We start from the raw sequence: 16,665 nt of genomic DNA, 5'->3' as shown, positions 1-16,665 counted from the left end.
CAGTAATCCCTTCTACCCTCAGACAGCCCCCATCATCCCATATACAACCACACCATCCCAACTTCACAAGCTTAACCAAGACCAGAGCCATTCCAGCACAATCATCATTTTACACCAGCCATTTTAGTGGCCCCTCGACTTAGATGACCTAAAACACACAAAGAACATGCAGCTCTAATCCTGCTACAAAGGCTCAGGCCATATTTGCAGGGTTTCTTTAATCAATACACATCTGCTCTGCATCCCCCGCTCCCCTGCATCCTGCCTCCCCTGTGCCAGAAGGGCATTTGCATGGCTGTGCAGCGAGCCAGATCAGGGAACCAGGGAATTAGTTTTCCTGGCAGCATAAATGCTAGTGCTGGCACAAGGGAGGTAATCGGGACAAGCAGCCAGGGCAGGAAAGGACCATCCCCTTCAGCAAAACCACGTACTTATGTCAGATTAAAGTGGTCACAGCCCCAGCTCCCTGCTCGCTGTCTCCCTATTTCTTCAAGCGTGGGAATTACCCAGCAGCATGGAAGATCAAGTTGTTTAGCTTTGCAAAAGGGTGTCCATCTAAACACAGAGCTATTTTCACAGCTTGCTTCTCCTCTCACCGGCTTCCCCTCCCTTTAAAAGGAAAAGAAAAAAACAAACAACCTGAATAAAGGGATTTGGATGCCATCAGTCACCATGTTCCCGTTCCCGGGTGGGGAGCGAAGGACAGTGCTGGGTTGCAAGGGACCGAGGACAGAAGCCCTGGGCTCCTAAATGGAAGGGTGCTAACATTTTCCTCTGGCAAGGTAAACAAACCCGGCAGTACAAAGATTGAATGACTCCATGGAACAAAAGGGAAAATAAGGTCAAACCAGGGGAAAAAAAAAAAAAAAAAAAAAAGAAAAGAAACAAGAAGCAGCCAAGATGAGAGAGATATGACAGATACAAACACACAGACCAAAACCCCCAAGAGGCTGCTCGTTAGCTCTGAAGCCGAGCACATGGAAAAAGAGAAGAATTCACTTCTTCCTCAACTGGAATGTTTGCATAATTGTCACTTTCGATTTTACATAATTCCCTTTTCTACACATTTGTTTCGTGTCTAGGCCACCATGCATGAAATAAATCCCTGTCTCGGAGCACGGCCTGTCTGAGTGGCTCAGGGTGCTAAGGAGATTGGGTTTCCCGTTTATTCCTGTATTACATTCCAAGAAGGTGTGAACAATGCTTCATCAGACTTAAAATAATACCGACCAAACAGATATCCACCCTGGCCAGGAGGAGTTTGCACAGGCACATTTTTCTAAAACCATAACTCTTAAGTGTGTGGTATTACTGAAGCACTAATTAAATACCATTTCCCCCCTTCCCTCCATGGGACACACTGAACATAGGACATGCACTTAACCGCCAAATAATTTAGTCTGAAGTTTTAGGGTTGTTTCTTTCCCCATCCCCAATTAAAATTATATGCATTCACTTTGGGGACTGGTTCAATTTTCTTCACATTTAGTGCTGATACCCAGGTGCCCTATTAAAAAAGCTAAGTTATAAGCCCAGATATTGAAATATCAACACTAATTAGGTCTTTCAGAACACATTTTCAGATGCTGTTTAGAAAATCTACATTAAAAAGAGTGGGGGCAAAGGATGAACTTTCAACATTAAAAGGAGTAGCTGTGGGTAATTAGGCACCCAAATTCTCATTCTTTTTTAACAATAGAGACAAACCATTTCAGTGACCATGGTCTAAAGAGAACACAATACTATTTCTTTTTTCAGGCTGAAGAAAACCGAAAGTTTAAATGCTGTTAAACAGAGGTGATCTTTAAAGTTCATTAAACTTTAAAGCTTCACAACATATCATTAGAAGAACCAGAAAATCTAAAAAGAAAAATTTCTGTACACCACAGCAAAGGCTTTAATCTGTAATTCAGCTGTTACCGAATTCTGACCTTCTTGAAAGGTACCTGCAGCCCCCAGACAAAGACATTTGAGTGTTTCTAGTTTGGCAGCTGCCTGGGAAGCCTGAGCAATGGGATGTGGATTCACCATGTGGGGAAACCTTCACAGCCTTTTACCAGCAGCAGGAATCCACCGCAGAATTTACTCTTTCCGAAAAGGCTTGATCACCATGAAGACACAAAGCCAGCTGATTTTCTTTTCCCTCCCATAGTTTTTCACTTCCACCCCTGCTCCCAGAAGCACACCAGTTAAACTGCTCTGCTGGGAACTGTCCCTGTCCCCAGAGAGAGCTTCCCACAGCAGAAGGAGACCCCCACACTCCCTCCACCATCAGAACTGCCAGTCAGACCCCACGATTAATCTCCTCCCAACCTCAAAGTAAGTACAAGGATGCTCCAGTAAAATTGGTAAAAAGAAGCTACTCTTTGCAATTTTCCCCCATGTCTGTACTCCTATTGACATGCTTTATGTGTCTGGGTTACGCTTTAGGCACAGACTCATTATTCCTGCAGTATTCAGCAGAGACTCAGTGAATAATCACATTTTGCTTACGTTCGGAACACCACAAAGGTAATACTGGGAAAAACACCAGTGACTTCATCTGCTAAACATTTATAAACAGGGAATGGGAATTTTAATACGCACATGCACAAAAAAAAAAAAAAGTAGAGAGACGTAAAAGAACAAAAATAATTCACCTATTGCTTGAGACAAAGATCTATTCCCCCTCTCAGCAGCTTCCCCTTTTTGCCCAGGTAACCACACTGGAACAGTGAAAAGTCACTTATTGGTGATTAGGAGAAAATCAGAAATACATAACAACCAAGCCAAGGAACACCCCAAGGGAAGACAAGCTTTATTTGCTTGTAGGAAACACCACCAGAAGCTGCCCATTGACCAGCCCTAGTGCTGACACACACTCCACATTACAGCTTCTCAAGCCCCCCCACCAGGTGCTGGCCCCACCCTGCTGCCACCGAGGACAGGCACGACAGGGAAGGAGGTGCCCACCCATCCCAGGGTGACACAGAGCTGGGCACAGCCAGACCTCTTCAGCTCCTGGCGCCCCAGCAGCACAGCCCTCCAGCAGCCTCCTGATAGTTTTTGCAGTCTGTTTCCATCCAGCCCAGATCCAGCACTTCCTGAAAACCAGACTTAGTTGAGTCTGAGACCAGCCTGTGAGTTTACCCGTTTTGCTGCAGGAACTCCTCGTTATTTGATCACTTCCCAATGCTGACACACACGAAGGAGTTGTCTTTCTGTGCTGCTGGTACAGTGCATGAACCTCTCCTCTCCAAGCAACCACAGCAAGCAGTGGTAGTAAAATCTGCCAAGAAAAACCTGTAAGTCTTAAAAAGAAAGGACCCATCTTTCTGGCAACACGCACAAACTATTAAGCAAACCAAATTAACTTGATTTTGGATGACTGGCAAGCTGCACTTAAGACAGATAAACACAGTTTTTACTCTGTCCCTTTTCAGGTCAAAAATAGCCTTACAGGTTGTATCAAGCTTACAAAGACAAGTATCATCAAACACGCCTCTGTCTGGGCCACACAGCTTTATGCCAAAACTACACTGAAAACATGCAGCCAGATGTGGTGTATGAATGCAGACAACAAACCAGCAAACAGCTATTTAGTAGCAGTCACAGCTAGCTGACCTTCAGGCAGAAACTCAGTAACCTGAGGATGATGACATTCCTGCACCTGGATTGTCTGCAGCATTTATTTTGGCAACGGTAAAGAAAACCAGAAAATCCACTGATATATTTTGACCAGGATGATATATTTTGACCAGCTGTTTATTTTTTGGGGTTTTGTTTTTCTAAAAAGTAAGATCAACTTCAGAAATAATTCTTAGGAACCCACCACGAGAACAAACTGCATACAGCTGTTTATCTGAGGTACCACCTGGGAGTTTACATTAGTTTACACAGGCCCCACTACAGCAGTTCACAACCTCTGGTTTGGAAATGGCATGTCCAACAACTGCCAAAATACAAGGCCATTTTCTAACCAAGCCCACTGAGTTTGGTGGCAACACGGGGCTCCAGAAAACCTCTACCAACAGCTGCTGAAAAGATCATCTTTTCTCGCAACAAGCCTAAAACTTGTATGAATAACCTAGTAATGAGCAGAGAAATCTTTTCTGATCGAGTCCTGCATGCACTTTTGCCCAGATGCAGCTAAAATTTTAATTTCTAAGTCATACACCCTCTGTGACTTAGTGTCATCCAGCGATGTGGAAGGAAAGTCATGAGCTGTGTGAAATCAAGTTACAGACCATGTGCAGCCCAGAGGCTCTCATTTCTGTTTCATTAACCCTCTTCCCAACACAAACAGCATCGGAAACGCCGATCAAAGTCACCTCAAAACGGTTCTCCCCACACAAGTTACATCGACCCTGCAGATGCAGCACCTCCCTAGCAATGGACAGGATCTGAGAAAGCAGCTCAACCCACCAAGTACCTGCAGGGACAGGCTGCAAACAAACCCCCCACCAGCCCCCCCTCACTGTCAAACCCACACCAGGGGCTGCCCAGAGGATGATAACAGGGCTTGAATAGGGTTATCAGTTTGTTTGATGTAATCAACAACATTACCATGTGCACATTACAACAAACGTACAGACATCTGCAGAGCTTGATGGATGAGCTGATAGCAGGCGAGTTATAAAATCCATCTGGCTGGAAAACCATTGTCATTTTCAGCTAAAAATCACATTAGCAACTCATATCACAACTTGGTACTGTTTAGCGTCAAACTACAATACCAGAGTAAATGGTGTTGTTCTTTCCTGGAGAAATCTTGCAAAATATTCAGTAACTCAACACTAACAGCACTATGACAGATTTTTAACCTTTTTTTTTTTTTTTTTTTTTTAATGCACCAAGTGCTTTAGTTAAGCCCGAGAAAAAAAAAGGAAGGAGGTTTTTGCCTACCTTGCAACAAAACCTCTCTTGAGATACAGGTCTGTTCTGCATCAGGAGAGCTTCCTAATAAGTGCCTGAACGAGTGCTTCTATGAGAAGCAAGATGATAAATCCAGAGCATCAGGAAGGACTGATGAAGCTTAGGGGGAGTTAAGAAGCCCTAAGTCAGGGCCTGTATTTTAACTCTAAGAGGAGAACTAAAGCTCAGGAAAATCTCACCCTATGCTTGCACCAGCAGTGGTACCCAGAGCGAGGCACGCTCAGCGGGGCACTGCCCTGCTCAGGACACGCCACGGGAAAGGCACTTCCACACCACACACAGCCCTGATGTGGGGCACAGGAGAAACATCTCACCAGCAGTTTGCACAGGCAGATTCTGACATCCCAGGCTTTCCCATCGCCTCCTGCACAAACACAGCAACGCAGGCCAAGTCAGATGTACCAGGGTTGAGAGTCAGTTCCCTTGGGTCAGAGGGATGACGTGAGTTTCCCTGAGTGGCAAATCCAGCCTCCCATCAGGGTACCCCAGCAGTGGCACTGGCAGCTGAGGTGACACAGGCAGCGATGAAAGGACTTGCCAAGAGCTCAGAGAGGAAACTTGTGGCGGAGTCAGAAAGAAAACCCCGTTATCTCAACTTCCGGACCCCTGTGCAAACCGCCAGACCACAAAACACTTTTATTGTAGGATAACATTTCAACAAATAGCTATTTTCTCTTAGCAGAAAACCCACTTTGCAGTTCTACTTTTAAAAACCCGTTTTTACTCCAGCTCCTGTAGGATCGCAAGCCAGCCTTCTGACGCGGCATAAACAATTTCTCCCTCCTCTGCATGCCCCAGTTTTATTAAGTAATCCCCATAAAAAGCAATTACCGAGCTTTGGACTGAAAAATAACCAGGGAAAAAAAAAAAAAAAGGAGAGAGAGACAGCAAATTCTGCGTATCTTCATTTGCATACGGATTCCCTCCCTCCCCCTTTCTAAGGTTTTTGCCATGAGGTCTTTTATGTCTCTTTCAATAATCATATAATTATATGATTCCTAAAGTACACGCTGGCAACACTTCAGGGGATTTTAGTCATTACAGGTGACAAGACTTTTCTCTCATGTCTAATGCTCGCTAGGATTTCCTTCCACTTCATTCACAGATAAGATGAAGAACCGAGTGACACCCAAAACACTCTCACCGACAGATTTTGGAGGAATCAGCCCTTTTCCTTCTCCATTACAGATCCAGGGAAGTGGGCAGAACTGAACTGCAGTGAACTTCAATTGGAATGAAGCACTTTTTCAATTAAGCCGCCCATAATTTTTCCCAGGCACCACGTCCAACTCTTTTAATGGCTTTCACATTTTTTCTTTAATTTTACAGTCTGAAAGAAATGCCAAGGTTCCATCAAGGACCAAGAACGCCATCATTCCATTTCTTCCAATGGTTGCAAGTTATTAACAAGCTGTCAAAACATCATAATTATTTTATATCAAGTTTGACTGATTCCATAAACATCTCTTAGCCGCATATTATCTTGAGTCTCGCTCCCCCTGAGTGCAGGTATGTGCTCAGACTAAGTGGAGTAAAAAGGCTGCACGTCCTCCTTGACAGCAGTGCAAGAGACTTTTATGAGCCACCAAAACATCAACAGCAATAATGCATTCACTGCCTGATGCACTTGATGTCATTGTAAGGTTTGAGACACTGCTTACCCTGAAATTCTTCGGGGTTTTTGCTCCTCTGTACAAATAAGAGCTCCCAGGAAAGAAACTGCAGGCTCACCAACCAACAGGAGGGGTTAAAGAAATCATCTTGGTGTCTGGCAGCAGCCACCCAACAGCCAGCTCTGAATTACCATTTGTTTCCCAACTTGGGCTGCACACTTCCTCCTAACTCAGGCATCTTGTCACTAAGTACAGGCTAGATCAGGGATACCCTAGCATCAGAGTAAATTGATCTATATTTAAAATTGGGGGAAAAAAAAGAAAACCACCAAACAGTTATAGTCGTATTTTTATGAAGCTAGAAGGAACATCTGTTGGAGAGGAAGATAATGTGATGATATCCAGCCACAAGCACCATAAAGTTCACATTTAGACTATAGGCACTGGTGCATGACACGTATTTTCTTAATTCCTTTCTTTCAAAACCTGTGCAGAAGAGAGAGCAAGGCAGCTTTTGGGAAAAGGAGAGGAGCCCAAGCACAGCTCCCTCGCCCTGCCGACAATGCACAGCAGTCCCCAAAATAGAACATTTAACTTCAAATTGCCATGTTTGTGTGGCACAGCTATAGATAGCCAGCACAAGATTAAAAAAGCTTTGCTCTGAGCACAAAGGGAGAGACAGGAATGGTGCCATAAGCCCATGTTTTGCAGCCAGCAGCGCAGGGAAATAATTTTGATCCCTTCAATCCCCTTATCCATGCCAACCACTGACCTTGCAGATGCAACTTTTGTTCAACTTCAGTCCCTTTTTGGCTTGAAGCAAGGCAGAGCTACAAAGGAAGCACTCCCCATTCATCCTGGATCATGCAAGGCCATGCACACAGCTGTCCCTGCGCTCCTGTTTACCAGGTACTCCTGAACTTCAGGTCCAGTCGCTCCGGACAAAATAATTAAGCTACAAAAACTGACACGCACCTCTCTGCCTGTCATTAGGGCTCGACACATCTGTGGGCCGGGCTGGAGCAGGTGGGGGAGCCCCACAGCCGGTGCAGTCCGTACCTGCCCAGCTTTCACAATCCCTCGCACCAGAGGAACTGGACCGACAACAACTACGCGCAGGTCGGGTTTGCCCGGGCGGCTCGGAGGCAGCTTAACCCTCTCCTCCATTTTAAACGTTTCAGATTAATAGCACAGACTGATTCTTCTTGTCAGCATCAGAGGAGTATTCTTGATAGTTCATTAGTTTTGGAAAAGAGACTGTTTCTCAAGGAGACGGAGCGGGGCTGGTAGCACAGTGCTCCAACTCTTTCTTCTCTCTATGAAGAGCAAGGCTGGAGCAGTCACAGCCCCCACTGTGCTGAGCACAGCAGAGCCAGAAGATATTTAAACAGCAAGAGCCACTTCACCTACATAAAACTCTTTTATACCTTTACAGTGATAAACTGGAGGCATTAAAGTGCAGTGAATTGGAAATTGTTCTCACTTACAACTGGATGTTCACCTACAACTGATACCAAGATGCACGCCCCACGCACTGTATTTCAAATCTTTATTTCTAAAAAAACTTGCATCAAGCAGGAAACAGCGTTTCAGTTCTGCTGATACTGTTTGCTCTCCAGTACTTGCTGCAGCACTGCAGACAAACTACACAACACTCCCACAACCTGCATCACCGGGACGAAGACCAGACACTCAAGAAGCTGAAGCAACAAGCACACGTCGGGAACACTCGCTCCAGCCAAGGTGCACACAGGTTTGGGATCCATGTGCATGCAAAGCCCAGCAAGTCTAGTTAAGCTGATGCAGGGGGAGCAGCTGCAGGGGCTGTGCCTGGGGAATTTCACACCTCACCCACAGAAAGCAGGAGAGAGCAGGAGAATATCAAGAGGGAAAGGAAACAAACCACCCCAAAATGTTTACACTGATGTGTCTCCAGCCTATACTGTATCCCTGTACCTACAGGAATTTTTATAGAGGTGCAGTTGCCTGACCATCTGTCCTTCTGCAGAACAAGCAAGGACCTACTGAAGAAACTCATCAGGCTGATCTCACCCTACCCAGCTCCCTTCCTCACTCCTGTTTGCCCAGAAAGTAACATTGTGATAGTTAGTCTCATTCTGTGAAATAACTGAGATAAACAATAAAAAGTGCATCTTGTTACCATACTGAGAGGACAGTAAGGTTTTCCGTTCTTACTGGACAAGAAGTCAAATGCACTACTGCAAGTAAGCATTAATTTGGATACATTGTAATTTAATACTGGGGTGAAGTGGAAGACTGCTTTTATTTTATGTCTTTCATTAAAAAAAAAAATCTTACCTGTGCAATACAGAGTACCTTATATTTCTTAAATGTTATAGATTATAATTCATTAAAAATTGAATATATCTTTTGAATTTCTCTGTGGTGGTTGTTCCACTTGACATTTCAGCAAACTTCACCTCATGTTTTACCCCAGGTGTCAGGGTGCTGAAGAAAGACTAAGCAGTTATACTACAGGAAACCAGTCTGGAAGAACTGGTAAAATATTAAGAAGTATTTCAAAAAACCCAGACAGACTTGGTCAAGTGCAGTTTGAGTTAAAAATGAGACCTCAGGTAGGGATGAGGGTGACCCCTGAGCTCCTCCCTCCTCCTGGCCCAGCTGAGCAGACACTTCAGGCTTTCCAGAGCTCACCTCTCTGCTTCAGCTCTGCATTAACCACCTCTGATTCCTCAACAACAACAAAAATACCTTAAGTACCTACTTCAGTAAAATAAATAAATAAATAAATAAATAAAATAAAAACCAACAGCTAGGAGAACAAATCAATGGAGAGCAGCAAGCCTGCAGGAAAACCAGAAGGCATTTAGAGCCTTTAGAGCATCATCCAGAAAATCATTAGCTTTCCTGAGGTTAAAAGCACTTTTTAAAAGGAATAACTGGCCATCAGAAACGCTAGCTTGGTACACCATCACCTGACAATCAAGTGGAAGGAAAAGAATACTTAAAGAAAAAAATACTTAAATATCTAACAACTTGTTTTAAAATATAAGAATAGCTTAGAAAAAACTAAGCTGCGCAGTGTATATATAGAGAGATGATGATGATAAATCAGAAGTCACACAGCTAGGTCAGTGGAACTAGCACGAAACCTTTGGAGCAGGAAGCTGCAGCTAAATACACTGGTTTTCTTATCAGTGAGAGATCAGAGCAACAGTAACAGGACAGTGCACAGCACAGATGTGAAAACAGCCTTATCAAGATGACAGCTGGAGAACCCATGGATTTTGTCCAGGAGTCTCCTGTCACCAACAGGCTGTCTAAACTGTGCTACACTCAGGCAGAGAAACGGGGGGCTGAGAGTTGGCACTGCCAGACCCCTGGGGATGAGCACAGGTAGGAGTGGGCAAAGCTTTCATCTCCTCAGGGTCTGCAACCAGGCACTGCTGGGCCCCGGCTCAGCTCGTAAGGGCAGCATCTCCACTTCACCACCACGTGCGCCCAGTCGAGGTCTGACCCTCTCCAGCTTGGGGATTCACTTCTGCACGAGACATCACTCACATCTGAGCAGGGATTCTCCGATATGTTCCATAAATAGCTTAAACATCGCTAAAAACCCATACACAAACACACACATATCATGAAAGCTGAAATTTCCATTCAGAGCTCCAAAGCTTTGCTGGAATCTGTAAAAATGATAAACAACCGCCAAAAAAGAAAAACACAACCCCTTGTCTTTTCAGCTACTTTGGGAGAACAATTGCTCTCAAAGATCGCATTCATTAACATTCTGATGAAGTTCCCTTTTAGCGCTGTTTTTCATACTTGAAAGGAACAGCTATGATCAGAGAGAGCCCTCAACTACCGACTCACTCATTTAGATTCTCTCGCTCTGATTCACCAATCACCTTCAAGAATAATTAGCAGCTTCATCTGAACGTAATGAATATACACACATGCTCACATACATACCATTCATTTCGGAAGGCCGGCAGAAATTCCCCGTTTCTCAGCCCAGCCAGCTTTGCTGACTCCTGGCACAGGAACCACCTCCTGGGCAGCACCATCTCCTGATGGTTCTCCAGCAGCTGCCCACCTCGCTGCCCACCTCAAGCCAACAGCTCAGAGCAAACCAAGTTTCCAGGTCAAGTCCAAAGTCGTGTTCAGTGGCTGGGTATTAAAAAACCCTAAAACACCACTACACACACCTCAGCTTTAACCTGTGTGAAACCTGAGCCGGATTTACACATGAAGATCCAAGGGAAGGAAGGGAAAGGGGAAGATTTAACTACTTATGCACAGAAAGAGGCTGCTGCTTGTTTGTCTGTGGGGTTTTTTTTTCTTCTTTTTTTTACTTAATTTAAAAAACATATATAATCAGCTCAGTCTTTATTTGGAAGATGGTAGGATAGGAGATACATAAGTCAAGTCACAAGTACAGCCAAAACAAGAAACGTGATTCTCAGATGACAACTGCCAAAGTAAACATTGCCACATGAGTTACAACAAAATCCAAAATGCTTGGAATTCTCACCAAAGAGCTAACGGAGATCTCAAAGCCCTCCCTCAACCTTAACTGCCCAGGTCAACACAAATAAAGAACATATATATTTATTCTATAAATTACTTACAGGAACACCAATGGTGAGAATTTGCTTCAGTGGGGAAGGGGAATTCACAATATTTTGAGATATAAAGAGAAACAAACAGAAAAGCACCTTTCCTCTCCCAAGCGATTCTACCCTTAAGTTCTACCTAAATATTGACAAATTTAATTTCCAAGGGGAAGTCCAAAGCTTAGTCTATTTCATGTAATCACAGATCACTGTAACATCAAGCAACAAACCAACCTAGAACACCACAATGAACTACCACACATGCAACAAAAGCTCTTTCTAGGATCAAAAATTAAATAACATACTTTCTTAATTCAGTACTGTCCTTAGGCTGTGTACTCACTTCTATACTTTCTCCTCCCTCATGAACTTAGAGGGTTTAAATTCTTATTTAATTTTAAAATATCATTACAGCAGATTTTAAGTCCTCTTAAAAAACAAATACACACCAAAATACAGATTTCTTCCAAAGCAGAAGAAAACCACCTGTTGCCCTCAAGTTCACCAGAGAACACAGCTCCACACTACACAAACTGACCTTGCCATTTCAGTCATTTACATGGGCATACACTGCTTTAAAGTAGTTCTGCCCTAACAATTCCCTTCCCTTGCTGCTGCATCACACCTGCCAGACATCACCCTTGGTCCAAGGCAGCGCTGCATGGAAAAATCCACACCATGCTAAGCATTTTCTTCTTTTGAGTGTTAAAAGGATTTAGGGAATGCACACGATCATTAGGACTCTCCAAGAATACAACAACCTCGAATACAACACACCTAGCTGGTGTGAAACAGGTGAATTCTGCTCACACTTCTCCCTCTGAGGTGCCAACATTGTCCAAGATGTTGCACGTGTTCACTCGCATGTTGGTAAATACAGTAGAAACCAGTCAATGTCAGGTGAAACTCAAGTATTTTGCAACAGTTGAAAGTGGACTGGTTTTGAAGATTGTTTTGTGGACTTTTGTTTTTAAAGAAAAACCAGAAGTGCTTCCACAGACAGAAGCAGCTTGGGGTGGCAGAAGTTTAAGGTCACAAGGGTAGAAGCCCTTGTGAGCCTTATTATCAAGGTTACGGTTTGGGTGATTCAATAACAAGGCTCATCCCACTTGAAAAGCCCAGAGTTTTCCCCATCAGCCTGGAGGGACTGCACTATCATTTGAATTCTATTTCCTGATAATGTGCTCATCATGGTAGAAAATTTCTGCAGGAAGATGAATTTTACTTTCTTCACTGACAGCTCAGTAGAGACTCAGGGGTTTAATTGGACTTATCTGCTGATGCATATTTGACTAAGAGCATGCCCAAGAAAAAAAAAAACAGCAATACACAGACAGGTCTAGGGCTTGGCTTAGAGGCACATGAAAGCAGATTGCTCGCTCATTATCAGTTCTGCATGGACAAAGTAGCTGGCTTTCCTGTTAGGACAACACCCCACAGATGACGCCACAAAGAGCCAGGGAACAGCCACGGCCAAGCCAACACAAACCATTTCCCCCTCTGGTACCTGCACACCCACAGCTGCTCAGGGACCACTGGGCCAAATGTCCCTTCTGGGCAGAACCCCTGGCTCCATACAGGCAAGGGTCCTGACACATCAGCAGATGGCCAAGGCCACCACTGACACCCCTGTGGGCACAGAGGGACCATCTCTGGGACTCTGAGAAGTTGGTTCCATGGGTGAAAAACTCCGGATAACCACGATGCCACCAGAGGCCTGCAGGGCGGGAGGGGTGGGCTGGGGAGCAGCAAAGCCCACAGACAAAATGGGACCTCAAAGTCTGAGCCAACGACATTAGAGATCCCAGGGCAAATCTGAGACTGTTCATTAGCCTGACCAGGAACTCTTCACCACTGTTAAGGCAGGTTTATAGACACACAAGTGGCAGGAAATCCAAGGTAGGGAGAGCACCCAAAACTTTGCCCACGTTTTTATCACAGTGTGTCAAGGAAAGTGGGCAAAGGCACCGGGATTGCTCATATTTACTGGGAACTCAAGTTATTACACCCACCAAGCAACTTGTTAGATGCTTCCTCTCGACAACTCACTTCTTCCCCTTGTACACAAACAAAACAAAAATCAAAAGCCAAACTCACAGTTTGTCAATGCCCCTCTGAAAATATTAAATTTCCTGCTCTGCTTAACTTAGCTCAGACAAGGCAGGCAGTATTTGCTCAGCAAATATTGTTTGTAATAAGTTAGACAAGCAATATTTTTTGCCAGCCTATTAACACCAGAAAAATATGTACAGTCAACAAGAGATGAAGAATTTGTTCAATTACTTCAAAAATGGGAATTACAACCGAGGGATTATTATCCATTTAAACATCTCTTTTCCACAAAATGTCAAACACTAGCCATTTGCTAACAATCTCCGGAGACAGATAAAGTAACATTTTGGCAATGCAAACACAAACTCCCGAGCTGGAGGGGAGGGGGGAGTGGGAGGAAGGAGGGCGGGAGGGGGAAGCTCCACCATTCACAACAATGCCGGACCATCCCAACACGCCAGGAATATTCTGCAGCCAATTAAAACCCCAAACAAACATTTGACTTTGCCCGAAGTGAAGGCGAAACACCGGCCGGAGCCGGGGAGAGGAGGGGGCCGGGGGGAGGGAAGGAGCAAAGGGAGGGGGGCACCAAGTTGCCAGCGGGAGCCGCGAGCACCCGGGCCGGCCCGGCAGCCCCGGGATCCCCCCGGGGGGGGGCTTGACACCAGGATTAATGCACCTTAATTGCCATTTGCAAAATTCAGCAGCCCCGAAAGCGCCGCGCGCTTCCTTTCTCAATTTTATTTTATTTTTTTTTTTCCTCCCCTCCTCTTCTCCTTCCATCCAACCCCCCTCCCTCCACCACCACCACCCGCCACCCCACGCCCCAGCGCCCGCCCCGCGGGGAGGGCAGAGCCCCCCGTGTGCCCCCCACGCCGCTCTCACCTCCAGCGCTTCCAGGGTGTTGAAGCTGGCGATGGCGAAGCCATCGATCAGATCCTCTTCCTGGGAGCTGGACTCGCGGCGGCGGCGGCGCGGGGGCCGCGCGGCGCGGGCGGCGGGCGGCGGGCCCCGGGGGGCGGTGCAGTTCTGGCCGCCGTTCTCCTTCCCGGGGCTCGGCTCCTTCTCGGAGCCCGACGACGGGCTCTGGTTCCGCGGGTCGCGGGCCGCCGCCTCCCGCCGCCGCACGCGGTCCCGCTGCGACCTCGACCTCCGGCTCTGCCGGATTTTCCCATCCATCGCCGAAGAAGAAGCAAATTATTTAAAAAAAAAAAATTTAAAAAATAATAATAATAATAATAAAAATAATTAAAAAAAAAAAAGAGAAGGCCGGGCGCGGAGGTGGGGGTAGAGGGGTGGGGGTGGGGGCGCAGGGGGATAGAGAAAAGTCGCCCCTCCAACTCACCGCTTCCCTCTCCAAACCCCGGAGCCCTTAAAAATAATAATAATAATTAAAAAAAAAAATCAACAACAACAACAAAAAAATCCTGCTGTTCAGAGCCTCGGATCCAGGGCGATGATAATCCACAGAGCAAGGCTGGGTGGCGGTGGCGGTGGGGCGAGCGGCACACACACACAAAAATATTAAATCCACGGAATGACCTTGACAAATTTCCACCACCTGCCCCCCACCCCCCAAAAAGCAGCGACGGGAAGAGGAGGAGGAGGGAAAAAAAAAAAAAAAAAGAGAGAGAGAGAAGGGGGTAGATCTATCTGGATCAGGACGAGGACACCTCGGATTCACTCGGCGCGGAGGAGAGAGAGAGAGAGAGGCAGATCCAGGAGGCTCGACCCAGCTCGGGATAATCCAGGCGCGGCGCCCCCTCCCCGGGGGCAGCGCCGCTCCGGGGCCCCGCTCCGGCCGCCGCGCACCGCCGGGGGGGCCGCCAACGCCGCCGCGCTCGCCGCCCAACTTTCTTGCCGCGGAGCGAGCGAGACAATCCCTGGGCAGCCCCGCCGCCGCCGCCGCCGCCGCCGCCCGCCGCCGACCCTCCTCGCCGGGCGCCGCCGGCGGCTCGCAGCCCCCCGCCGGCGCGGCGCGGCGCCCCCGCCGCCGCCGCCCGCTGCCGGATGGCGCTCGCCCGCCCGCCCCAGCCCGGCCGCCCGCGGCGCGGCGCAGCCCCGGCCCCCAGAAGCCGCTCAGTCGGCGCTGCCCGGATGCCGCCCCATTCTCCCCGAGCTGGGACGCGGCGCTAGCACCGCCCGGCCGGCCGCGCATGAGCAGGGCTGCCAGCTGCGCGTCATTCCCCGGCGCAGGCCCGGCCGTGCCCCCGGCCCCCCCTCCTTCCTCCTCCTCCTCCTCCTCCTCCTCCTTCCCGCCCCGCCGCCGCCTCGCCTCCTCTCAGCCCGGGCCGGGGGCGCCGCCGCCCGCCCTCGCCTTCGGGAAAAGTTTCTCCCGGCCCCGGGACCCCCCTGCCCCGCTCTCGCCTGGCGGGGCCGGGTGAGCCCCGGGAATGGAGCGGGGGGCACCGCCGGCTGCCCCGCGGGGCGGGAGAGGGGCTGGCCTGGATGGAGGGGCGAGTGCGGGGCACGGGGGCGAGGGGCGAGCGGTGGGGCCAGGGGTGAGCTCCGGGATGGGCTCGGATTGAAAGGCTGAGCCGAGGGACAGGCTGGGGGTCAGAGGGTGACCCAAGGACAGGGAACGAGCTGCGGGATGAGCTGAGAGTTAAACGATGAACTGAGGTGCGAGGGATGGGCTCGGGGATGAGTTGTGGGTTCAGGGGGACACAGGAAGAGCTAGGGACGAGCCGGGGAACAATCTGTGGGTCAGGGGACAAGTCAGGGGACAATCAGGGGGTAGGTGGTAATGGGGGTGCTGAGCAGAAGGGCTGGGCAGCCAGAGCTGTAGGTGGGACATGGAGCAGCATAAGGCAACCAAGGGTTAAGACTCAGACAGGTGGAGGCAGGAGACCCTGTTCAGTACCCCCTGCTCAGCATCCATTCATCTTGCTGAGGTTTCATTTGGGCTCTGCAGTGCAGGAAGAGGCTGTAGTTACCGTCTTGTTTCCCTGCATTTTCAGGCTCTCTCCCCTCTCCAGAATCACCTCAGCCAAGACTTGGTTCCCAGGCACTCACCTGAGACAGGGACCAGCTTGGTGGCCAAACAAGTAGCTGTGAAATGCCCTGTCCCAGGGACAGCACTCAGGAAGGTGTGCCTGGATCAGGGCCCCAGCACAGAGCACTGACTGTCCTACGTATCACAATGGTGGCAGGACTTAATCCTCCTGTTATCATCTTTTACTGCACACAGTCAGATATTGCAGCACGTTACCATCACTTCTGGGTACTCCCTTCCTTGTGTGGGGCTGGCTTTGCTCCACTGGACTAACTTGGCTTAATTCCTTACGTCTTCAGCTGCTTTCTCCTCTCCTAGGGGGTAGGCTCCAGTTCTGAAGGTGAGAGACGTTGGAAGGATGCTGTGAAATAAAACCTAATGAAGTCCACCGAGATTCATCAATAAAGGAAGGAATCCGTGGAGGAGATTCAGTGTTACCGGGAGCCGTGGAAGTGAGGGAAGCCAAAAAGTCTCCTGCAGCCTGCTCCCACTT

The 16,665-nt window shown here is 47.8% G+C and overlaps 1 protein-coding gene across 18 annotated transcripts in view; it reads right to left on the bottom strand.

Annotated features, from left to right (window-relative positions):
* The window catches only part of FBRSL1 (fibrosin like 1), a 492,731-nt gene extending 478,266 nt beyond the window's left edge, over window positions 1-14,465 (bottom strand). For 12 of the 18 annotated variants that reach the window (XM_050318792.1, XM_050318784.1, XM_050318786.1 and 9 more), the window contains exon 1: window positions 14,063-14,463. In XM_050318792.1, coding sequence (XP_050174749.1) covers window positions 14,063-14,356 — 294 coding nt within the window. In that variant the 5' untranslated portion in view covers window positions 14,357-14,463. Of the gene's footprint in view, window positions 1-14,062 lie in introns of all 18 variants that reach the window. The other 6 variants (XM_050318799.1, XM_050318793.1, XM_050318785.1 and 3 more) reach the window with 3 other exon arrangements.
* Window positions 14,466-16,665: the final 2,200 nt, after the last annotated feature.

This window comes from Myiozetetes cayanensis, unplaced genomic scaffold, assembly GCF_022539395.1.
Source record: "Myiozetetes cayanensis isolate MyiCay16 unplaced genomic scaffold, myiCay2020 scf21, whole genome shotgun sequence".
Lineage (NCBI taxonomy): Eukaryota > Metazoa > Chordata > Aves > Passeriformes > Tyrannidae > Myiozetetes > Myiozetetes cayanensis.
Note: the sequence above shows the minus strand (reverse complement) of the source record. Positions and strands in the feature narration are given on the sequence as shown.